At 35.2% G+C, this 25,940-nt stretch overlaps 1 protein-coding gene across 3 annotated transcripts in view; it reads left to right on the plus strand.

The window, feature by feature from the left end:
• Positions 1-25,940, plus strand: part of PDE4D (phosphodiesterase 4D) — a 563,993-nt gene that overhangs the window by 82,349 nt on the left and 455,704 nt on the right. For all 3 annotated transcript variants that reach the window (XM_065739842.1, XM_065739848.1, XM_065739847.1), the window contains exon 2: positions 20,354-20,477. In XM_065739842.1, coding sequence (XP_065595914.1) covers positions 20,436-20,477 — 42 coding nt within the window. In that variant the 5' untranslated portion in view covers positions 20,354-20,435. The remainder of the gene's footprint in view (positions 1-20,353; positions 20,478-25,940) is intronic.

Here is a 25,940-nt window from a genome sequence, read left to right on the forward strand (position 1 = left end):
GTAGGATTAAAATGGGGAAAAAGTAAGGAAATACGTACACCTAATTGGTCTGTATAGAATAAAATTCAAGTAGATAATGAGCACTTGTACTATACTATTCATTACAAGAATATAAACAAATCTTCACAAAGTAAAGGTTTAAATGTTTCATGCCATTTTTTAGGCAGATGCCCATGCCTAAGAAAGCTATTGCATTTTAAAACACTTAGGAGTCATGTTAGACTCGTGATAGATGGGAATTTAATGGTCAATATAGGCTTAAAAATTGGATTTTTAAAAAGACCAGTGATAGAATAACCTTCCTACTCAACTTATCCTTCAATTTGGTAGTGGTGCAAACTGTTTCTGAGTGCTGTGGTGAGTCAAGGAGGTTAACGTTCAATGATGATGAAAAATTAGAGAATGATCAGGTAAAATCACTTGTTGTGACAGGACTCAAGCAGTTCAATCAAACTGATTAGATTGAAAATCAGACAGGATTAAATGGCTGAACACTGAAGCAAGGAAAATTCAGGTGATGGAAAAGTAATATTTATTTTAAAATTTTTGAATAGTTCAATCACAGGACTAGTTGTAAAGTGTGCTATAGTGTTCTCATTGCAGCAACATTTTATATCAAACCTGGATGTCTCAATTTTCTTTTACTAAAAGTACCTCAAATATTTGCATTAGTATTTATTTTATTGGATTATTTTCTGTTTACAATGCAGTATTTTCTGCTAATCAGGGCTAAACAAAAAGCAGTTTGCTTCAGAACTTCTAGATGACAATAGCAGGTTCGTGAGAGAATTTAATCTTAATTTAACCTATTGATCTATATACATCGCCAGTATGCACAGCTCTCTGCTGTGAAACATCAGTAATCATGTTTTAACATCTAGTAACTGAACTTGCATTGTAGCAAAACAAAATGTGTAATTTTTTGGCATTTTTCCCATACTTAATCACAGTCCAATTTATCGACAAAACAAGCACAGCAGAAAGAATATGTGATGTGATAAACATCATGGTAGAAAGATGATCTTCTACAATTCTTCAGTCACAATGTGAATTTTGTCTCTTTTGTTGTTCTGTTGGTTTGTTTTTTTCTGTTTTTTTTCTTTTTTTCTTTTTTTTTTTCTTTCTTCCTTTTCTTTAGAAGTTGTACAACCCGTGAACTGATTCTAGACTTGCTATGCAGGTCTTCCAGGAATGCGTAGTTCCATAGTGCTTTTTGATGTATCTTTTGATGCACCTCATTTGTTACTGTCAGTGCAATTGACTTGTTAACATTATATTTATTTTTCTTTATTTTTGGGTTGATCTCTCTTAGAGCTACATGAAAATGTTCAACAATCTCAGTATTACTTTCTGAACTGACAGTATATTTTTGTTGCACTTGACTTTTACAAAGCTGAGAGGGAAAGTTTGGCTTTCCTATTTGCTTTTGATCAACTCAGTCAGATTAAAGCTTGTATTACAATGACTGTTTGCCTTTTGCCGTTAAGTGGGACATTTTTTTATTTTTATCTCTTTGTTGCAATCATGAGAAAAGTTTTATTATAAACAAAGCTAAAAGCAGCTTCATGAAAAATGTTAAATGCTTCCTCAAAAGAAAATAGTGAATAGTCAGTATATCCTCCTTAGCTTCACTCTTCATCATGCAAGTACACCTTTCATTCTAGGGAGAAGAAGACATAATGTGTTCCAAAAAGCTTTCAGCAGAACAGATTTGATGACTTGTCATTACCAATATTTTGAACATTTTAATTTTTTTACTGTATTGCTCAGATTTTACTTACTGATATCTTTTGAGACAGCATTTTTGTAATATAGCCTCATCACATTCCCATAACCTACAGTATAGAATGATAAGTTTTTTTATCAGTCTACATCTTTACAAGAGAATAATGATTATTTAGTTCTTTGGCTGACTGTAGAAAAATGTTCACTCAGGATTTACTTTATCATGTAAGGTGGTTTGATCCTTTTTACCAAAATATTCAGGCACTCTTTCTGTTCTTGGGGTTTAAACTGGCAGCCAATGAAGCACTGCACAGTCTTTCTCTCAGCCTCCAACTCCATGATGGAATTGAGAAGTGCAAGAATTCTTGGGCTGAGATAAGGAAATTTTAATAAGGATGAAAAGTAAATGGAAAGAAAAGGGGAGCGAGGATGAACGATAACGAAAAGAATATACAAAACAGGTGCTGCAGATACAGTTCTCAGTACCTGCTGACCAATTCCCAGCTGGTCCCTGAACAGTGGCAGCCTGCCAATCTACACCAACTTTCCACAGTGTCATTGGGTGAGGAACATCCCTTCAACCATTCTGGGTCAATCATCCTGTTGCTGCCCCTTCCCAGCTCTGTGCCCCAGCTCCTCATCCCAGTTCCTCACTGGCAGGGCATTGCGAGAAGCAGAACAGTTCTTGGCAGCAAGTCAATTGTTGGTGTGTTATCAAGACTATTCCAGGACAGTCCTCTCTCATGGTAACTCAACCCTAAGAGAAAATAAATTACATCAGTTCTACTTCAAGAATTGACTTTTAAAAGGATTACATTATATGCTTGCATATTTATCTTTTCATTATCTTTTTTTTTTTCCTATACCGTTTTTGTTTTATATGAAGTGGAAGTATACTATTTAACTGGTGCATTGAAATAAAGCTGAGGTCATTTAGTTTTCTTTCTTCAGCAGAGATGAAGTGTTTGCAATTGAAACTTAACAGTGATTTCTATAATCCTTAAATTTATGTGGATAAGATTTCTATGTCATTCATCTGTGTACAATACAGTGATACAAGTTTCAGCAAACTTAACACTTAGAATGTACAAAAGATCATGTGATGGTAGTTATCAATGTAGACTCTGCCTGTGCTTGCTTCAGATAAGGTACTTTTTGACTGTAATTTCCTTTGGCTGGTGATGGGTAGACTTGATAGATAAAAGCCTTGCATATAAACTCGAAGCAATTTAATTAAAGCAGTTCAGGCAATTTGGGCACCTTCTGTTGGATGCTTTTGATTCCTTAGCTCAGCTAAACTGCATTTCTAGCTGACCTTAGTAAATCTTCATTTCAATTGCTATTAAGCTTCTGTTGTTATTAAGCTTGTGAAAATAAAGGCATTACCTGAGTTTAATTTAACAGCTTTTAACTTCTTAAATCAGCATGAGAACCAAAAACTGTCTGTGGACTTAGATGTATTTTTCTCAATTAGAAAAAAGACAAAATGGTAATGGTCAGGCTCTACTGCATTATGAACAATAAAACAGGAATAGATGATTCTGCATTTCAATGTATATATATTAAATGAAATTGGCATTTGTAAGCATCCATCTGTGAATAATTTCTGGTCTTGCTCCTTTCCTGAACTCTGCCATAGTTCTTTGACCATGATACTGTTATCATTTCCAGATGAGTTAGATATGCCTGAAAGAAGTTTTTAGAATGCAGTGGGGGAATAGTCCTGATTAGACAATCAGTATGGAGACAAAGATCTTGATTTCAAACTCAATATCTTTTGTGTTATAAAACAAAAGGAGTATAATACAAGGGGGTGGGGGGGTGGAGAAAGGAAAGTCATGCAGAAAGTCTAAATGGAACTGGATTTCAATTTCCTTTTAGTTTCAAAGGAATGTCTGTAGGATTTATTTTCTTAAAGGGATTTTCAGACTCATAAATCTGGAGTGGATTTATTGGTTGTGACAAATCATGTATTCAAATGTATTTTCTATACTCTGTTCACATGCACAATGAAGGTTATGAAAGGACATGGAAATAAAGAAAATATATTCTTGTCTGTGATGTACCTTACCTGTCTTGGCAGGGGGATGTTCATCTAAGGACATTCTAGAGGAGGAGAGAAAAGAAATAAATACAGAAACATAGAAGGAATATATGAGTCTGATTTATCCCCAACAGGATTTCTGACCTGAGCATACAAGTTAGTGTCCCAGGTATAGCAGCTAGCTATGCCCAGTGAAGGGACAGGGAAGCACCTCTGTGCTAGAGTAGCTTTATCAATGGATGCCACGTGGTGGCCTGCACAACAGGCAAGGAAAAGATGGGGTGTAGAAACTAGAAATCACATCATGACTGGCAGAGAATAGGCCTGTGTTTCTGAGGAAGGGCAGAAGAAAACAGTGCACACAACTAGAAAGAGAGAGGGAAACACCAAAGCAGCATTTATAGTGTGATACTGAATTGAATACTGAGTGTCAAACAAACAGAGGAAAAATATTTCCAGGCCCTTTTTCTAGTAGGCAGTTTGATCTCTGAGGAAAAGTATTACCTTCTACAGATTTCTGATGAGCTTAAAGGAAAAGCATTTCTGTCCCCTCTGCCTACCTGCCTCCAAATAGCTAGGACTGTGTCAAATAAAAAGCTTTGATGCTCTCATAAAGGTTATTTCCTTCAGTGACACAATCTGAATTTTTGGCTAATTTCTCTGTGCAAATTGGGTAATCTCAGTTTGCAACTAGAAAAACAGATTTTTATGAAGTGATATGTTACATTTTGTAATTAAATGAATTATCAAAGCACTTATTGGACCTCTTCTTGAGAAGTACAAATTAGATAACTATTTTGATATGTACTCAAGAAGTTGTAGTAGTTTTTGTGAGAGATGAAGGAAATAAATATTTTTTCCCAGTCTTTCCCAATGTCTTAAATCATAAGCTATTTTTCTGATTTTTCAACCACCTTGAGCTCTACCTGCAGTAGCACAGCAGCACTTAACTGTACTCCTGGTATCTGATCATATTTCTATCTCCTTCACTGCAGATTCCCTGGACTTTCACTGAGAGGACATTGGTACAGAATCAAAACTATTATTGTTTTTTCTTTGTTAAAAGTACATTCTACATAGTAGACTTGTATCTTTGGCTTGCTCATTTACTTGTTTAATCTCAAGAAAGAGTTCAGAAGCTTAACTGTTGCCAATCTGTGTATCCATGGGAAGGTGCAATAGTATATTCCCCATTTTCTTCTAATCACTTAAAAGTCATTAATTCCTCTACAGTATTCTTCACAGAATATGTGGGGGTTGTACAAAGCTGCAAAGAGATGCTTCCTGCACCCTCTGTTGTGGAGATATAAAAATGGCTCCTTTAAAGAAATTCAGTTTTGAGCGGCAGACCTTAGCTGTCATGTTTTAGCAGTTCTAGGATCTTACCACATCATACATCTGTAAGCCAGACATTGGAAAGGATGGTCTGATAAGTTCCAGGCAGAAGTTTACTGTGGAGTGAAGGGAAATAAGGAAGGGGATAAAAATGATTTTCGGAATCTATTTGAAAAAAATTGTCTGTGCTTAAATGAAAATCCTTACCATTAAGGCAATAGCCCACTTACCATATTTTTTCTGTTACTTTGTCTATTTTTTTTTTTTTTTTTCGCTTTTAGTCTGCCTCAACATTAATACAGGAAGAGCGAGGAGCAAAGCGAAAATAGCTGAAAGTCTAAACACACAATTGGCATTACACTTTAGTTAACAGAACAGATAAGTGTAGGGGAACTTGTTTGACTGGAGTATTACTATAAAAGGAGGGCCAGATAAGAGCGAAGACGTGCAATCCAATAAATCAAAGATGTGTATGCTTGGTCTGGAATACAGAATACAGAAGTCACGGCATGTGCTAAAAACTCATAGACAGTATTTAAAAGAGTTAAAAATCAGAGGCATTATTGAGTTGAGACTGCATGGCATGCCAACAAACTTGAAAGGACAGAAAAGACAGTGCTTTCTGTGCATAATGGGAGAATAAATCAAAGCATTGAATATTGCAGCAGGACGGGTTTCCCAGAAATCTCTTGGGAAAGGAATACAACATGACTGTGAGCATTTGTCAGACACTTGATGTTACAGCTTCATATTAAAGAAAGATAAAGTACAGCTCTGATGTATTTTTTCTAGGAAGTGGGATAATATGAAAAATGGAGACCGGTTTGGTGCCCTCATGAAGCTGATGGAAAGAAGGGAAAATCATAGAACAACAAAACAATTAACTTTAAGAAGTCAGACTTCAGTATAGTTAGCAAGTTGTTAGATTTCATTTAATCAGAGGAAAAATTAGGAACATTAACTTACAGCAGTTTAACAAACAAATGCGAACAGCAGCCGAAACACTGTCCACTGAATGGATGTCTGAAAATAATTGATGCTATCCGTGCTGTCCTTAGCATGTGAGATACAACAGAGGGATGTGGAGATATAACCTGATGTTGCACGAGAAAGAAAGGTAGAGAATGGGTAGGGATGAACACGTGGCGTTTTCTTATTTTGGGGGGAAAACTATTTCCTATGCCTTCTGTGAACCTGAGAGTAATGAATTTACTTTACTGAGCTTTTGTGTGCAATCTGGTTGTATCTTCAACAAAATATAGACATTCTTTTATCTGAATTTTAATGGTCAGAAGGCACAGGGAAATAATATACTCCTTTTGATAAATGAAAAGGAAGAGCTGTTCTCCTCAGACATGGACAAGGCTGAAATACTTAATGAGTTCTTATTTCTAATGAGTTATTGGGTTCTGTCCACGTCTGATGCCGCCAGTACAAGAAGGTTGGACAGTATTTCTTTTGCAGTGTTATCTCTCTTCTATATTCCTTCGATTACTGCATTTATTGTGTGTCACTTGCTCCAAAAGTAATGCCTCCCATTTATTTCTTTGCAAACTACAACAAACACAAGAGAGCACAATAACACTGATATTCTCAGCTCAGAAAACAAAAACAAAACCAAACAAACAAACAAACAAACAAAACAACTATTTCTTAACACAGTCACCACCAATAGCTGTGCATTTTTGCCAGGCCGGCTATGAACAAGAGTACGCATGCTGCACTCATAACCATTTGCATGAGTGGAGGTGACCCAGTGATACTGTCACCACCACTGAAACGCACACCCCACCACCTCACTGTGCTCATATCCACTGCTTGGTCTCCATCAAGGCTCATTAAGTATCAATGAATGTCACCTGGTGCCATTTTTCCCTCATGGCTAAATTCAAACATGCATCTTTGCTTCATACACATTTCTGTGTTGGTTGCCATTTAGTCAGACTGCTCCTCTGCTGTCATCTGAAACATGGTAACAGAATGTAATGAATGTAATGGAATATTGATGGAAGGTTCAATATCTACAGTCATACCACCAGCATCCTCTGCTGATGTCATGGCCCAAAATCATAAAAAAGGAGACATAACTCTCAGAGCAGCCCTTATGCATAATAGAGTTGAGTTAAAGACTACCATAGAAATTATTTCTAGAAGTGAAGAATTGTGAAGAAAGTGGACAAAAAACGGACAAATTTTCTAACATTTTGTTGTTAAAGAAGTCTGTTTTCCTCGTCATTTCTTAGTGGTTCATGTTTAACAGTTCCTCTACTGCAGAGCTGTCATTCCAATAATCTTTATTCCTTAAACCTTTATGTTAACAAAGTGACATCAGAATCAGGGAGGAAATGTCCCTGCTATGAGCATGATATTCACTTCATGAATGTTTTGTAGCATGTATAGCATACTAAAAGTGTTTCAAGAAATCCATATTTCCTAGGCTTTTAAATTTGAACATACATAACTATCTATTCAGATATTGTCATCAGTGAAAAAATTTATTTAGTTGGAAAAATATTTTCTTCTGGTTTCTTCTTTTGTGGTATCAGGTGTTTTCTCAACTCCATATATTGCAGGTGAATTAAATCCCTTCTGTTTCAGTATTTTTTCTTGTTGTTGTTGTTGTTGCTGTTTTTCTTTTTCTTTTTTTTTAACTTAAAATTTTTTCATGAAGTCAGAGTTATCCAAATTGTCTCAGTCATGGTCTGATTACACAGTGTAACCACTGTGCATTTCCAAATTTGATCTCCCACTCATAAGCAGAGCAAAATATGTCTGTGTGTGCCCAGGTAAGTGTATGCTTGTGACTGTATATGAAAATATAAAAATTTAACACGCCTTGCTGATCTGCTTATGAGTAAAGCACTAGGATTCAAAATTAGTTTTTGATTAAAACTATGTATTTTTGTAGTTAGCTTGGAAATCCAATTCCCAAAAACCTTTAGATCTTTTTTAATACTGCCTGGACTAACAATTTAATGCTATGAAGTGGACAAAATAGCATGCAGAATTTGTTTTGTAATATAATATCTTATTACCTGAAATGAAGACAGTTTTTAGAAGAACAGAATTTTTAGTGCACTGTTTGTGTAATGACTGCTATAACAATGGTTTGTAAAATAGTAATTGAGACAGCTTGATGCTTAAGGAGAAATTCAGAGAAGGAGAAAGAAATAAAAATTCTTTTTATGCTATGTAGTGGAAGGTCTCTCTTCTCCTCCCCCCCCCCAAAAAAAAAAAAAAAGTATATGTATGCACATATATATTTTCCTCAGTTAGAAAAGACTAATCAAGTAATGAAGATGAAATTCTAAAATTGTGTATTTGAACTTCAGTTGTGCAATCATACCGGGATGGTTTCAGCCATTACTGAGATAAAGAAATCTAATGAATGATGTTAAAGATGTGCAATTAAGCATGTTTACTTTCTGAAGAACCGTTTACTGACTATCTATATAGTCACCTTGTTTGGACTAGAAAATAAAAGAACCTCTGTGCCTGCTGTAATTTGCTATCATAGTTACTATTATTTCATTGTTTAGCCTTCAAAAGACAGCTCTAGAAACTTTATCCACCAGCATGTTTGCGTTTTTCATGCACAGTTCTGCAGGTCTGCAGGTTCATCATTATAATCTATTCACATAAACACTCCACATTTCTCTCATCTGGGAAAAATACACATTTCTGAAAGGTCAAGGACACACTGAATGGCAAGTTCCTTGTTTGCCAGCCATGCAGTGGAGCAGGTTTAACCAGCTGCTAAAGTCCTGGCTCGGTGGGCCAGGTCACGCAGCCCTTATGTGATCATCATGGTTATTGCTGCAGTGGCAGCTCAGCTCAGATAGGAACACAATTAGTTCAAGAGCAGAAAATAACAGAAATGTCAGCAACATCATACATACTAAGGTACTACAGGGTAGTCGTATTGATCTTGTTGTGACTTCATTCCTCTGTTTGCATTTACCTTGTGTTCCCTGCTTTGTTCCATTTTACCTATTTTTTTTAACTTTGCACAGAAACAATTTAGCAGTATCTCTGCTCTTCCCTGAGTACATTAATATAAAACAATCTCTTGGCTATGGGTTGGTGAGCAAGTTCTTGTGCTTTAAGCCAATGGATGCATGCACACTTAATGTGAGTTCCTCCCTGAATATCACAATGCATATTCTTACCTTGAAGAAAGTTAAAGAGAACCGATCATTTTCTCAGAGAAGGTTCAACAAGATAATGCCAGATTACTCCAGATTAGGAATTTGTCTAGATTAGATAGCATCTCACTGTTTGACATGTTGGCAAACAAATTAGAATTCTGTTTTCCCCTGATGATATCATTCTAGAACATAAGCAGAAAGAAATGGGGTATTTTAAGGATGGAACAGCAAATTTCCACTTTTGTAAATACTTGATTATAGTAATACATGGAGTTCCAGAGGGCAGATCCATTTCAGAATCCATGAAATGTGCCTCTCATGTAATATAAAGCACTACATTGTCAACTGGAAAATGGGTATCCAAGGCTCACCTCTAAAGTGGGTAAATGGTGAAGATGAGTCCATCACTCCTATACCTCTGGAAGCATTTAGACTTGTTGAGTAATGAGGACAACTAGCAAAGATCACAATGTTTCCTATCTGAGAGGGAATATCACCCTCATTCTTAATCCATTTCACATTAATGCAAAGTTGAGGAAAGTTCTGGCTGCGAGTTGCATTAACTTCCAAATTAATTTTTGCTTGGTGCTTTTTCAAGGTTCTACCTTGATCTACCACTAACTAGCCAACCATTTATTTAGTTTTCTTAACACTCACTGTATAGAGAGACTAGGCACATGACTTTTAGCTAATAAAGGTTTTTCAATATTAAAATTAAGGACCTTGAAATCCTCTTACAAATAGCACAGCATGCCTTTTCTATATAATCTTTCTTTTTCAATCATGAGTAGGAAACTTATGGTGATTTTTTATTATTGCTTTGATTTCAGTGCTGGCTTTGATTTCTCATGGCTTCTGTGATTATTATGATATTCTTTACACCTGGGATTATTACTCATTTTCCTCCTAAAAACAGTACTGCAAAAGAAACACATAAGAGTTTTGACTATGAAACACAGCAAAGCAGAAGCATGTGTATATTTCTTAATCATTCTCTTCTGTCAGAAAAGATGTGGAAAAAATCTAATTAAAAAAAAAATTATATTTTGCAATTCCTGGTCTTGTAGAGATAAAGACTTAGTTGTACATTTTCTGTAATCAAAATTAGATACCTATCCTGGAGTTTGTAGTGAGTTCAGAGATATCTTATCTACAATAGAGGAGATGAGAGAAGTTAAGATAACAGAGTGTTAGCTCTATCTGTGAAAGCTGCTGTCCAATTGGATAAAAACAAGGAGGAAAATACAGAACACTACGGTGGACTTGGATACGATTTCTGTTTCTCAATTGTGCTTTTTCTTGTACTCTTTTTTTTTTTACTTCTTATAGAAAGGTTTTCTTTTTTATTTTGTTTTCACCTTCTGAGGTGAAATGTAACAAAAAATCTGTATTTTAGCTCTAATATGAGAACTCTGTTTTTCTTCTAGATTGTATGAATTTCTTTTACATATGGAAGTTTTCTTCCATTGAGACTGTAAAAGTGATAAAAAGTAATTATAATTTACAATTACAATGTAATGAAAATCTATTATTTGTATTAAAATGATGTACATTTGGAAATGTTGAACAACTGTTTAAACAAATGGACTCTTTAGCTCCAATCTCTTTCATCTTAATTCAGCCAAAGGAAGAATGATATAATGTTAGTTGCATTTTGTGTACTTTCTCAGTCATAGAATAATGGCCTTTCATTTTCAGGTTTATGAAGCTTAAGAATAGATAGTTCATTATCAGTCATTGTAAGTGATTTCAGAGGTCCATGCTTCTCATTTTTGGAATAATTTAAATAAATTATGTAAGATCATCAAAAGCTTTTTATTTTATAAATTGATTGGTCCTTGTCACTTTAATATTTTTACGTTTAGAGTTCCCAAACAAGGTATTAACCACTTGACCTTGACTGTCACTGGCATGTGACAAGAGTATAAGGCAAGAGGCTTCTCTGGAGAAAACACACTTAAAAGTCTGTCTAACATATAATGTCACCTAACTATGCATGTCATTGTTAGTGAAAATAAAATTAAAACTATATAAAAAGGTGTTTTCTTAATTTGCTTCAAGATTTAGCAACTTTTATTTCATCTTCTTGAAAAAATTGTTATTATATGACAGAAAATTCTCATAGATGTAAAATTTCTTTCTAGATTTTTATCAGTATATTATACATTTCCAGCTCTCACCTGTAAGAGCAATTCATATACATCTGTCTTAAAAGGTACAACTGTTAGCCTTGCATAGCAAGTTTTAAATTGGTAGCTCACATCTCACAGCTCTCTCTGAACAGGCATTTTTATGCACTGTTAATCATTCTGACACAGAACCAAATTCTGAGTTTGAGTGTCTCACTACCTCTTCAGTTTGGATCTGTTACTCTCAAAATGCTCTGAAATTGCAGCAGCATAAATTTGAGTAGCTCAGAGAGTAGTTTTTAATAAACTTGCTCTGTGAAAAATCAAAAAAGCTGTGGTAGAAAATGTGAACAGAAAAGTTAGAATTAAGATGGTTCTGAGAAAAGCATAAAAGGTGAAGAAATTATATTACTGTGAGGCACAGGTCAATGTTGGTGGTAGTGCCGCCTGCAAAAGAAATAAGAAGCAACATATGGAAGGGAACAGTGCTTTGTAAAGCTGTAATGTGAATGCACGGCATGGGGGTGAGATGGAAAGCAAACGACTGCTGACACTTCATAGCAGTCAAAACGTTTTTCAAGGGATAGCATATGCTAAGCTTGTAAGGAGAAGCAGATAATATTCTGTTTCTAAATTAAGATATAAAACATGTTTTGTGTACTAAAATTGCACCAAGAATCTCTAAAAGGGATGCTTACAGTGGAAAGAATAAGTGCCTGTGTTATTTTGAAATATACCATTACTTTTCTTTCATTAAATAAGTATATGATGAGATGTGGGTAGCATTAGAACTTTCAGAAAACCCCCTAAGGTTGAGGGAAGGCATACAGTTTTGAAAGAACACTCTTCAAAATGATGCTCATCATAAAAGGCAATTTTCGTAGAAGAAAATTTTTGAAGAAAAGGTGATTTGGAAAATAAGATGTTTGGAAGGACAGAACAAACAGAGCCATTATTAAAAGGAATAGTAAAGATGAAAAAATATGTGCTTCTATAAAGAAAAAAGCAATAATAATTGTTTAATTACTAGAAGCCTCATAGTTGGAGAGTATGTTTATATAATTTGCAGTTTTTAGAAAATGTAAGAAACCTGACATGGTGAAAGAGGAGGATAAAGACAGTCCTTGAATAGTTAAAACTTTCTTCAAAAAGTTGAAGTTTTAACCAACTGAGGAAAATAAATAGGAATCATAAAATCTAAATAGTTGCAATTAAAAATTAAATGAGGAAGACCAGTAAAGGTCAAAAAGATCAAATGTCTGAAGGCACAAAGTCTGCTGAAGAACCTTTTGTAGATCAGGGAATCAGTTAAAGAAAGGGTAGGGAGACAACTGGGAGTAAAAGAACATTTAGTAAAGGCTTTTGTACAGGAGATCTTGGGAAGGCTTTTGTGACAGCAGCTCTTGCAATAGGCATCAAATGGTCTGTCTAAAATTTAAGTAATAGTAGAAGAGCTTATTAAATCAAAAGTAAAATGTACAATGACAGTGGACAGAACATTAAAAAAGCCTAGGAATTAAATAGAAGAATTACTCTGCAATGTGAGCTTGTCAGAAAGCAGAGCTCTGTGTTCTTCTATATACTAAAAATGATTTTGAGAGAAAAAAAGTTTGCTGGTGAGAGTTATATGTTGTGCTAAAGAAAACTATGTAAAATTTCAAAGTTGCAGGATGTGGTAAAATAGCAGATGAAAACTTACATGAAATATAAAGCAGTTGTATATAGTGGGAGTGGAACAAAATTAAAATTGTATGATGGGTGCTGATGGAATATTACTGTGAAGAAATGTTATCTTTGGGAAAAAGGAAACAGTTGTATGAATATGTTAGGTTGATGTTCAGAGGTCGATGAGGAAGCTGGATTGTTAGGAGGTCTGTGGAAAACAGCAGAAAATGAAGCAGGGTCTGTCATTATGCTGGTGTGTACGTGCCAGGAGATCTTCCGTGCTGAGCAGTGTGGGAGGTTCTGGTATGCTATCTCAGGAAGTATCCCATATTTGTTAAATAAGCATAGTGTTCATTCAGTGCTTGGAAGATCTGCATGTGTTAGAGAACTTGCAGTGCACTACAGCTATTTTAAGTTAGTTCCTCCACTAAACGGAAAGAGCATCCTCAGCATCATCATTGTCCAGCCTGTGATTAGTTGTATTCTACATCAGTTCTATCACCACATCAGGACACACAGCATATTGTCTTGTATGTGTAATATTCAAAGAGCGAAAGGAGTAAGTCTCTCCAGCTATAGCGGAATGAAGAAGTCTCATATGGGCGGCAGGTATAACTGATGTGGCATGGATTCAGCATGACAAGTTGATAGGCTGAAGGGATAAGTCCATATTGTAGACAGTATCCAACAATTCACAGCCTACAGCTTCCTCAGAGATAGGGTTTCAATTTTGTGTGGTCCCATGTGGGGTCAGTAGCTGGACTCCACGGTATGTGTGGGTCACTTCCTGCTTGGGCAATTCTGTGAATTTATGTACATGCAGTATGAAAAAAATGATTCTGACTTGGAAACATGATATTCTTTTAGTTAAATTCCACTTAGGTAGAACTTAGTTATCAACACTTGATAATATAAAGCTAATGCTACTCTTATTCTCTGCCAGAAAAGAACTGGTTCAGAACAAACAAAACCGCCCAAGAAAACAACAGACAAACAAACAATCAAAAAGAGAGAGTAAAAAAAAGGAAAAGAAAAAAAGAGAAAACTCTCTGTAGATACACAGTCTGTCCAATATTTTTTCTCTTCCTCTGATCTGTTTTTAGCAGAAAAAGAGACTTGGAAGAAAAAAGAAGAAAAGAAAAAGATCTTTTAAATATTTACAAAAATTTACTCAATTTTAATATCAGATGGGATTCTTCCCAGTATGTTAGAGGTGCATGCTAATTTGTAAGCACAGTTGTTATTCAGCTTTGTGCATGCAGTACAGCATGCCTAGCACTAGGCATAACCCCCAGTTAGGATAACCCCCAGTCCCTTTCTGTGAATCCTCAGTGGAAACACATAAGCCACAAATAAAATACCAGTAATTAATTCATAAACTTATAAAGCCATAAGAAAAATATATTAAGTGAAAATATTCAAAATTGCATATTCTTCTTCCCAGCCTCAAGCCAGACTCAGTTCCCAGCTTTCACCTCTCTTCTGTCTTAAGCATTTTTCTGGGTAAGTAAATGCTGAGCACTTCCCTTTGGAAGGATCGAAGTTATACTGAAGTGCACTAAGTGGACTTTAGAGTCCCCCTAGAGGTCATGCTGTATCTAAGATCAGATTCACTGTTTCCCCAAAAACCAGACTTTTTTACTTCTTGCACAGAATGGAGCTGAAAATCTAGCAATAGGAATATCTTTTTCTTCTTTGATGCTTTATAAGCCACTACAGTAATTTGAATCCAACTATTGTGTTAAAAACCTAGCATCCTGCTGGTCTGTCTTCATTATCCAGTACACAGCTGAAATGAATACCATTTCTAGCAGCATATCTTCAAAACTGTCAGATGACAAAACATGCAGTCTTTCATAATATGCCTTCTCAAAGATGTTAGAACAACAACAAAAAAAATAAAAAATAGAAGGCTTTTTCTTCTTTTGTAGTCTGCGAATGTTTCCTAAGTTTTTCCCACAGGATACAGTTCATGAGTTTTAATTGTTGGAGAAGGTCTATGGGGAAGTAATTTTCTAATTTGCCTATTTTGTTCAGTAGGTTCTTGGGGCTTTGCATTTCCAGAAAAATAAGGGTATAGGAGTGAACTACCAAGGACTGACAGTAAAACAATATTTACATACAAGATACTTATGGATGAATTTGGGTCTGTTGACCATGTATATAGACTTTGGAGAATATAAGGAAAAGAGAAATCATCAGCTTTTCTTCACATTTATGACAGAAGTATACAAATAAGTTAAATAAGTTGTGCTTTTTTCTAACTGATATAACATTGTCATTTTATTTAGTCATTTAGTACAACATTCAAGTTGTTGCTTGCTTTTGCATTTGCCAAATGTAAAGAATGTGTAATGCTCACACTCATGCTATATATGCTTTCTTACTGTAGTGTATAAACATATGTAAACACAAATGTTACATAAATTCTGCTTGATATTATGAAATTCTTCATGTTTCACTGTTACAAACTAATTTAAAATACCTGAGATTTTAGCAGTATGATTCAACTTTCAGGCTCAGTTTCTGGATTTTTTATTTCTGTAGATCAATGTAACTAATTTATTTTAAACATTACCTTGATATTTTTTTATTTAAATTGCTTTCTGTTCTTACTGAAGAAATCTGTGGTTATAGAAAATGGCTACATTGTGAAGTGACCCAGATAAAAACCGATTCATTTAAATAAAGGGTGGTAAAAGCTAGTCTAGCTAGGCAAGTCTGACTGATTTCTGGGTCAGGCTTTAGCTAATGAGTAATGAAATAAATTCTAGTGGGGTGGCAGTAGGAATATATAAATGTATTTGGCTTTGAATATTCAAGTATTTTTTTTTAACTACACTCTCTTATTTGTAGATTCGATAGCTTAGTGATGATTTGTCTATACAAGATTTTTTTTACTACTCGGTCATGATAACTAGAGAAAGAACTGAATAAAAATTGAGTATATACTCCTATGCACACAAATATAAAAACATTCTTATTTTGCTATCTCTTTCCTCTTCTTTTCTTCCACATTTCTGTTCCTGTTATCCAGGTCTTTCACAGCCTGCTGCTCTTGAAAATTTCATCATTGTGGCTCAATAGATTCATTGGATTGTCTTTGCTCTTTTGTTTCAGCTCTTTTCTTCTGTATTCTCTTGTTGTACTGGGGAAAACAATGTCCCTAAACAGCATCTCCAACTGAAATTAAACAAGCCCACATTAAAGCATTCCAGAATCAGTCTTGGTCACTGGATGAGTCATATGCACTGCAGAGAAGCTGAGGTCTTTTGTGTTTTTATCATCAGTTATTGTAAAGGGACTGTGCTTTGCTTGTGTCTGAGATTAAAATCTGTAAACAACATACCTTTTTCGGAGGAGTGTCAGGTCTCTTCTGGCAGATCAGAGGGACAGGAGCTAATTTGAGAGATCTCTAATCCTGCGTGATGATGCGCTTTTATTTATTTATTTTTTATCTTTTTAATTGAAAGAATTTTGGCTATCTTATGAGCCCAGAACTGCTCAGAAATAGAAATATGTCAGAGATAAACTGTATGAATTCTCCATGTCATGCATTTGGATGTTGGGTGACAACAAGGAGCAGACCATATTTTTAAATGCATGTTGTACATTTTATAAAACCTCTTTGGCAGTGATTAGCAGCCTTAATGAATTTAATTTTTTTCTAGACTATGAGTGTTTTCAAATGATGAACATTTATGCTTGTTGTTTCACAGAAAGGAGAAGAAAATAATAAAAGCCTAGAGCTTTATTTTTTAACAAAACTCCGATACAGAGTTTCCATTAGAATCAGATTTGATAAAACAACAAGCAGTACTACAATCTTGCTAGCTACCAGCAGTACACTCTCCACATCACTTCAAACTGAATTTGTATATTGAAATCAATTTGCTCAGTTTTTAGAGATGCGTGTAATGTTAAAATACTCGAAGTAGGTACATAAGAGTGAGTAATCACAGCATATAGGCATGTGGAGTGCTGACTCCTCATGGGCACAGAGTCTTCACATTAATTGCTATTTGTTAAATGTGTAATACAAGGTAGATGAGCAGCAAATATACACAAACATAAAACACTCTATGTTGGTCACAGTTAAGTTGTAAATATCAAAACAAAGTAAGAGATTTGACTTATAATTCAATATATGACAGTACAACTTCTAGTGAATGACTTTGTATATGAAATAAAATTAAAATAATGTGTGGCTCTCTGGCAAACAAAATACTATGCATCAAGGATTATTTTGTATCATTTAATAGTTGTTTTTTTTTTAAATAAAATACTCCTCCTATGACAGGGTATATATACAAACAGCAATAATATCCTAGATGTTACAAGAACTTGTTATTTACTTTTAAAACTTCTTGATTCAGCTCAAGTAATCTGGCCAAATTTCTACTTGTTTTAAATTTTTCCCCTTTGAATATTTACCAGCATTTCTTTTTCTAACATTTTGGAATTTCTTGAAGTTAGTTAAACTATTTTGTGTTACATGAAATTGCTGTTTTAGACCTCTGCTACAAGCAAACATTTTGAAAGAGTAGCCAGAAAGTACACCTGGAAACAGAACATAAGCGGGAAATGGTTTTTATTTTGTCATCTCGTAATCTTTATTTCAGAAAAATGAAAATACTGTGTAATTGAGCTACCAACCCAGTAAAAATATTTGCATTTTAATTTCATAGTAAATACTAGGAATTAATAATTAAGATGGTGGCCTAGTATATGTGAATAACTCATGCGTGAGCTATTTCTTATGGTAATATGTTGGTAGTATGTGTCATGTTCAATGACAATAATTTCATAGCACCTTCAATAAAATTTTTGAAGTTTGCAATATCTGAAAGTGGGGCGTCTTCTCTCTGAACGCGTCACATTGTTCTTACATTCAACAGCACCAGGTTGGCTGCTGGATGTATCTCTGGGCTGGCTCAATGAGATCTCTTTTCTAAAGGTTTTCTTCTTGTTTCTAATGGTTAATAAAATTTCTCTTCTTGTGAGGCCACATGACAATTCTAGGTATTACATCACAGAATAGTAATCAATCTCACTGGTCATATATATGCCAGGCAAGAAGTTCTTTCCTTCAACTTCATTCCAGCACTGAATGTTCTTTTTTCTTTCTTTAGTATTCTTTAATTTTAAGAAGTCTGCTGTCCTGTTTTTCTGGGTGAGGCATGAATTGTTACAGCACAGATGTTTGCACAAACATGTCTTAAAATGTTTAAGACAGAAATTCTTTTTATTTGTGTAAGAAATGAATGACGCAATTTACTGTGTTACTACTGCTTTCCTCAGCTAAAGTTGTAAACTAATATCATGGTTTCATATGTGTTTATATGCATTTTAAGCTACGTTAGGACTTTTTTTTTTCTAAATGCATTACCTTATTTAATTAGATAGGTAATTTTTTCTCCTTTATGTATTTTGAGCATTGATGGAATGGAATACATGGTGATTTTTTCAGCCTTTGTGTTCATTTCATCCTGTAACCAGCTAAGTAGAAAAAGTTATCCTAAAATACCTTTCTGTGGTTACCAATTTGTATGTATACATTGCAACACAAGTCATTGAAAAAAAATAATTGAGAATTCATTCTCTTTCCACTAAACATAATTATAGCTCTTGTGTACTTTTACATATATTCATTTATGTTTGATAGTAGTACAGGTGTAGTTCATAATAGATTTCAGGAAGTGAGTATTTCTTAAAGAAAGCAAATAAGAATAGCCTATATGTTAGCATCCTGCTTTTTTCAGATCATTTCATTAATCACCACTTCTAAACTCCCAAATCTATTGGCATAATTTTGGAGGGGCAGGATGTTTTCACATGCAGTCTTTATCATCCATCTTCTGATACTGTTTTTTGTTTCTCTCAATGGATTAATATCTTAATTGAAAATTGGAACATGTATTTTGCTGTTGTAACACTGCCAAGTGTATCTATCTATATATTTAAATATGAAAAAATATTATCTGTTTCCTCCCCTCTTGGCTTTGCTTCTCTGTAACTGGAGGCTGCCTATAAATAATTAAATACATTAATAATCAAGATGTATTTATTATTTATCTAAGGAAGTGGTAGAGTTTTAGAAAGCAAACCATAAGATGAAGTACTGCGCTGGAGACTTGCTCATCTATTGAGATAAGATTTTTTCTTACAAAAGAAAGCCAGTTTTTAAGTCATGTTACAAGTTGTGATGTTATCCTGTGGAGGAGGGAAACGACAGCCATATATAGTGCATAAATGAATATTTGCCTATTTGTATCATACTGGCACTGAAAGGTTAGTCTTTTAACTGTGTAAGTGAGATTCAGAGAGTTTCAAAGACTTTGTCATTTTAAAACAGTACGTTATGCTAGCAAAATTATGCTGGTGTGGATGAAGTCTAACCTAGCGTGACATTTCTTATAGCCATATGAGTTGTAATGTGCCTGTGCACGAGGAAAATAAGCCAACCCTGTAATTTTTGCTAGTGTGATTGAGACTACATTAGGAGATTTTGCTAGATCAACTCAGTCAGAAATTGCTCTATATCTCATCTTTGACTAGCAGACAAAGGAAAAAATGTGTGCAGAGATATACCTGGCCCAAATGAGAGTATAAAACTTCCACTTGCCTTATCCTAGGGCACACAGGCTTCCCTTTATCTCTGCTCATCCATGATGACTGGTGTGTACTTAGCCAGGGGCTGATGAATACTGCTTTTCAAAGCTGCCATGCCATGTCATTACCAGTTGCTAGGGCTCATGCTTAGTCATTATTGTAATACAGAGGATAATTTGTCAAACCCTGTCACTGCTATGAAAGTACCCAACTGCTGGTTTAAACACCCCTAGGCACCTGGATTTGAAAATTACTCTAAGTGACCTTCTTCCTTTGTATTTAGCATGTATCTGCTGGTCTGAATGACACGTATGTTAATAGATTCTCTTCCATATGAGAAACTGGATAAATATACCTAATAATATTTATTTTATTGTTACAAATAATACTGCCATTATCTAGTAAATTACCTGTGGTAAAAGGCCCTGCCTCAGAAGTCCATAATATTATGTAATTTTTGGGATTTAGTCTGCCTTTGTTATTGACTGGAAAATTTGCACTGTTCATGGACATGCTTGTGGAATGGTTTGTTGTAACTGTGTGCCATGTATGGTTAGTGGTATATGAAACATCTACTCTATTGGATCTTAGGATTGTGTGCAACTTATATGTACTATGAAGCAGCAGTTTATGTGTGGATGTTGTACAACTTGCAAAGACCTTGATGCTAACTGGATAAATCAATTTGCTTTCAGTATAACAGCTGGTATTTGAAAATTCAAGAGAGAAAATATCTCCTCTGAAACGTGCAGAACACTTCTGATTTAGTCAGTCATCATGAACAAGAATACTTGTACTCTTCATGGGAGGAGTAAAAGTGTAAGTAGGTGGTTTTATTTTCATTGCTTCTGTTTTTATCAGTATTTGTCTATAACACACATGATTTAAGCTGACCTTTAAAACACAACTTTCTGAGTAGGATAGCAACTGCGATAGAGTCTTTGTTAGTCTTACCCTATTCTTGTATATGTATCTGAGATAAACATGGATACGTGATGTGCACACACGAAGATAGGTTTACTGAGTAGTGGTTTGGTTTTTTTTAGCATATACTGAAATATAAATCTATATGCTGCTAACTGATGCATAACATACTCAGTCAGAAGTACATGCCCCTGAATGATACTGGCATCAAGGAATGCATTCTAATTGTTAATGCACTGTAGAAAGATTGAATGTGCTACAGGTGAACAGTGAGACAATATGCTAATGATATATGCCTAGGTTTGGATGAGGCTTAATTTTTTTTATGTGCTCTGGTCTTTATGCTGATTATGTACACCTATCCCAATAACCAAGAAATAGAACGGATAAGATGCTTAGACTTTTTGACTTCCAGATGCTCACTGGAACAACATTACTATGTGATATTATATACTGATTCTCGCCTTACAGGTACAGACAAGAACTGAATGTTCCTTTCTAACATGCTACTGCTATGCCTAAGCTGTTGAGTATGCCCCTTCTCCTAATAGCCAGGGACATTTTATTCAAGTGCTTTGATAAATGGTAACAGGAAAGAAAAGTTAGTGCGTGCCAGATGCTGCATCTGTAAGGATAGAGGCTACAGATAGAGTTCTTTTTTTTTTTTTATGGGGCTCCCAGCTTGTACATAAACAAAGTGTTCTCAAGAAATATTACAGATCACCCTGAATCCAGCTTTTCAATTATCTTCAGAGCCTCTTCCATCTTGCTCTGTAATGATTTTAGGATTGCTGCATCCACTTGTTGCTACTAATACCTAGTCTATCTGCCTCTTTACTCCTCTTTGCTGCCTCTGCATCCTAATCCAGTGTGGCTGGTTTGTGGATCAACAGGATGAGTCTAGCTGACTTCATCCCTTCATCCAGAATTGCTCAAGCATGTCTCTTTTCTCTCAGCTGATGGAAAGTGGTGCAGACATCTCTGACCACATCTGGAGTCTCCTGAATTCTGTAAGCTGTATCTTCTTGACCTTCTCTCTACTGAGAGCAGTTGCTTTTTTTGTCTTAAGAATTTCCTTTTTCAAAAATTAAAAATCTTTCTATATAATCTTCTATTTCCTGTAATTTTGCTGAGTATGCCATCAATATATGTAAACATTGACAATGGAAGAAAGTGACAGACCTATGCAAAATAGTGCCACTATTTAATGAAACAAATAGCCTGATGCAATTCAGTAAACTGAAAACACTGTGCTTAATGAAATTTCACTGCTGATTTTGTTTGATCTGCAGAGGAATTATATGAAGTATGAAACTGTTGAAAACATTTAAATGAGTGCAAAGCATAAAATTTTCATGCCATTTGGGCTAATGAGGTTTGATCAAATATTGGACAAAGAGCAGCATTGTTTCAGTTTTAGTTGAATCAAGTTTGAACAAATGTCTATAAATGCAAAATATCTTAATATTTTACTAAAGTCTTTCTAGTATATATTTTGTGAGATTTTTTTCCAAAAGGTCAATAACCATATCAAAGCAGGCTATAAAAGAGATTTTTTTTTTTTTCCAACAAAACAGACTTCTTGATTTTAGTCTTAAATGCATGTTGTTCTGAGCACGAAATGTTAACTATTTGCAGATATTTTTTCCTGTCAAAGTTATCCATATTTTGCCAGGCCAGTCATTTTATGAAGGACCTTCTTATGAATTAAAGAAATATCTCAACCATGAAATGAACAATTTGTAAAGGAATTGCGGATTATGGCTTTTATTTCTTGGGATGTTGCTGTGAAGATTTATCTTTAGTTCAGTGGTTTCATGTATTACTGGACATAATGTCCCTAATACTGGTGCTGGTGAGACCTCACTTGGAGTACTGCATCCAGATATGGAGTACTCCATACAAGAGAGACATGGACCTGTTACAGCATTTCCAGTGGAGGGCCACAAAAATGATCCAAAGTATGGAACATCTCTCCTACAAGAACAGGCTGAGAGAGTTGGGTCTGTTCAGGCTGCAGTAGAGAAGGGTCCAGGGAGATATGAGAGCAGCCTTTCAGTACCTGAAAGGGGCTGTAAGGATTAAGGGGATTGACTCTTTAGACAGGTCTATTGGGACAGGACAAGGGGTTTCACACTAAATAAGAGGAGATTTGGATTGGATATAAGGAAGAAGCTTCTAACAATAAGGGTAGTGAGGCACTGGAACGTGTTGCTCAGAGGGGTCATGGATACCTCATCCCTGGAGAAATTCAAGGTCAGGCTCTGAGCAACCTGGATGTCCCTGTTCATTGCAGGAGAGCTGGACTAGGTGACCTTTAAGGATCCCTACCAACTCAAATGATTCTGTGATTCTATGCTTCTAACATGGAAGATGAATCTGTAAATGTATGTGAATACATATATATATGTATGTATGTATATATATATATATATATATATATTTTACCAAATGTAGAACTAACTTTGTGCACAGAGCCAGCTGAAGCTTAGTTTAACAGTGTAGAATAATACAAGCCGAATAGAGAAAAGACATTGTTCCCATTACCAGATTTTCTGTCAAAAAATGGTATTGTTGAGTACTGATGTAAATTGGAGCTTTGATGTTGTATATATGTATAAAATCTTTGCAAGCAATCTAGTCATTGAAAACCTGTTGTTGGCATTTATTTTTAAATTTCCTTTAATAGGGTCTTATTCTCTTGCTGGTACTTCATGTCCTCAGACAGCACAATATGTACAGTTTTGCTAGTCTGTCACCCTCTCCCTTGCTGGTTTGCACAATATTCCTAGTCATTCTGCTGGTAGCCTATGGAATTGCACTTAACAGTATTTGGTAATAATGTTTTATATAGTAGTCAGCTCTCTCTTTTACTCTTGAATTTGTCTTGAACTGCTCAGAATATTCTAGGTGTTTCATTGCTTTAACTTCCACAATCTACCATACATTATTTCTGAAAATACAGTTAAATGTTATTCTTTCCCTTGCTCCCCCTTTGTAATTTGGTTCTCTTTTCTCTTAGAAACTTACTTTAGGTAGATGACAGAGATTTTTAGCTAGTGCTTATCTGCTATGCAAGAGACTTCTTTTTAGTTATGCTTTTAATAGAATAGTAAAATTTCTTGTGTTTTGGAAGGGCTTCATATTATTTTCTAAACTGGATGAACAGTCTAATGTATTTCATTGGTGTAGGTGGAGACATTTAGCTTTATGACAACATCATTTGTTCTTTATCATAAAAATAATTAAATGCATTATTTATTGATATTTTAAAATCAAACTTGTAGCATATATTCAGTTAAATCAGCATGGCTTTACACACCATCAGTAATAATTTTCTATAGAATATTAAAATAACTAGTGAGTTTCTAAGTGAGTCTACTGGAGTCATATGAAGTCAGCAGAATGAAGTGAGAGTCTGCAGGTGATGAGAGTGCCAGTATATGTAAAGGAAAGAATAAAGTCTGAATGTTACACTGTGTGGGTGTTCATCTTGGAACACTGTGTCAGAAGTGAGTCAATTCTTGTGAAATCAGAAAGTAGCTGTATTGCAGAAAAAGAACCAGCCAAGAGGATATGTTTAGCAACTGGGCCTGCTAAAGCTGTAGAATTTCAACAGCTTCAACAAAAATAAAGAGTGGGTGGGGGCTGAAAACAAAATTAGAACATTTATGCTATAATAAAGAACAAAGGCTGCTGTGTGCACCAATATATGGTCAGCCTTCTAACTTAATGTATCTTTAATAGCCAAGATCATTTTGAATTCATAAACACGCATCTCATAAAAGGTGAATTTTGTAGAACTGTTAGTTGTGTTCTGTAGAAACTACTGAACACCAACAGGGGTGTCATTCTATGATCAAAAGTTTAAAATAAATTTATGGCTACTGGTGTGACTAAAAGATGCTCAACCTCAAAGAAGAGTGCAACATAGATGCCCAGTGTTTAGTTGTGTGCAGATGATGAGGAAAAAACTCATCCAAATGCAAAGCAGATGTGGAGCACTCACAGAGGTGAAATGCAAAGGAAGGTGGAGAGCTATTTGTAAATAACTGACTCACTGAGATGTTTTCATCAAAAGCAGTAAGGTTTAAATTGTCACAAACCTTGCTAGAGAGCGAGGGAGTGAAGGGGAAATTAACAATTTCCTCTATTCTCATGCTCATTTCTGCTTGCATTATGACTCAGACATGACAAAACCAAGGTGCTCTTTTTCTGTCACTACCCAGTTAAGTTAAATGATCAGGAATGGGGAATGTCTGCCTCTTGCTCTTCTGCTCACCAAACAGAAGAACTCTTCAGCAATAGGGTAAGACTTTACATCAAAGAGTAGAGTGGTGTAGTTCTCCGCAGTGAGCTGCAAATAAATTCAGACCCAGGCCTCTTCTTGTCAAAGTGTAGTTCTGTCAGAGAGCAATCTTTGCTTTAGGACGTTTTCTAAGTAACCAATTCATCAACAGAAATGGGAGAAGCTTGCAGTATTCCAGAAGCATTTTTTTTTCATGGTAAATTTGCACTACTTCCAAATAAATTGATTTTTCTCTCATTGCCAACAGTTAGACCCATTTGTTAGCTGATAGAAGGATATTTAGAAGGAGATTGCTTGGACTAACTATTCCTTATTAATGGGAAGCAACCGCATTGGTATTCTTTGCCTTCTTTCAGCCCTTCATCCATAAATACTGTGTTTGCAAAGGAAATAAAGGACAGAAAGGGCAAAGAGGAGCATTACTAAAGTGTGAATAGAAGCTTGATGAGCACTGCTACCTTCTCTTTAATGTGAGTTACTATTGATGAGTGGCAGAATATATATTTTTAATCAACAAGTTTCTTTAAGTAAAGCAGCAACTGATGCGAAGGAGTCAACAGAAGAGAAAATGTGTAATTCCTGAAGCAACATTAACCATTTCTATGTGTTTTCTAACATTTCTTCTACAGGAGTTGGTAATTTATGTCCATAGTTAGAATGAAGTTTGAGAAGGAATGACTGGATTTGACTCTCAATAGACTACAGTCAATTACTGTTGATGAAATCAAGAAGTTTTGGAAGCATTTACTGCAAGGACATGAATGCATTTGAATTCCTTCTAACTGTCAGACTGGCATTTGGAGACAAAGAAAAAGGTTATATAGCAGGTAGATGCCAGTGTATTCCTGACAAAGTGATTGTAAATGAGTTTCTTTCCTCCCACTCATTCTAGATTTCTTCCTTTCTGTCTTCCACCCTCTGCAGTCTTTCATGGATGTTCCGACTAATGTTTCCAGCCATTCCATTTTGATCAGATATAAAATCTGTTCTGCGTGCTGTTCTGTATCCTTCTGCCTGTTATATTTCTGACACTAATGCACACGCTTTTG

The sequence above is a fragment of the Cyrtonyx montezumae genome, unplaced genomic scaffold (genome assembly GCF_038088225.1).
Source record: "Cyrtonyx montezumae isolate F1298 unplaced genomic scaffold, pur_monq_1.0 scaffold_25, whole genome shotgun sequence".
Taxonomy (NCBI): Eukaryota; Metazoa; Chordata; class Aves; order Galliformes; family Odontophoridae; genus Cyrtonyx; species Cyrtonyx montezumae.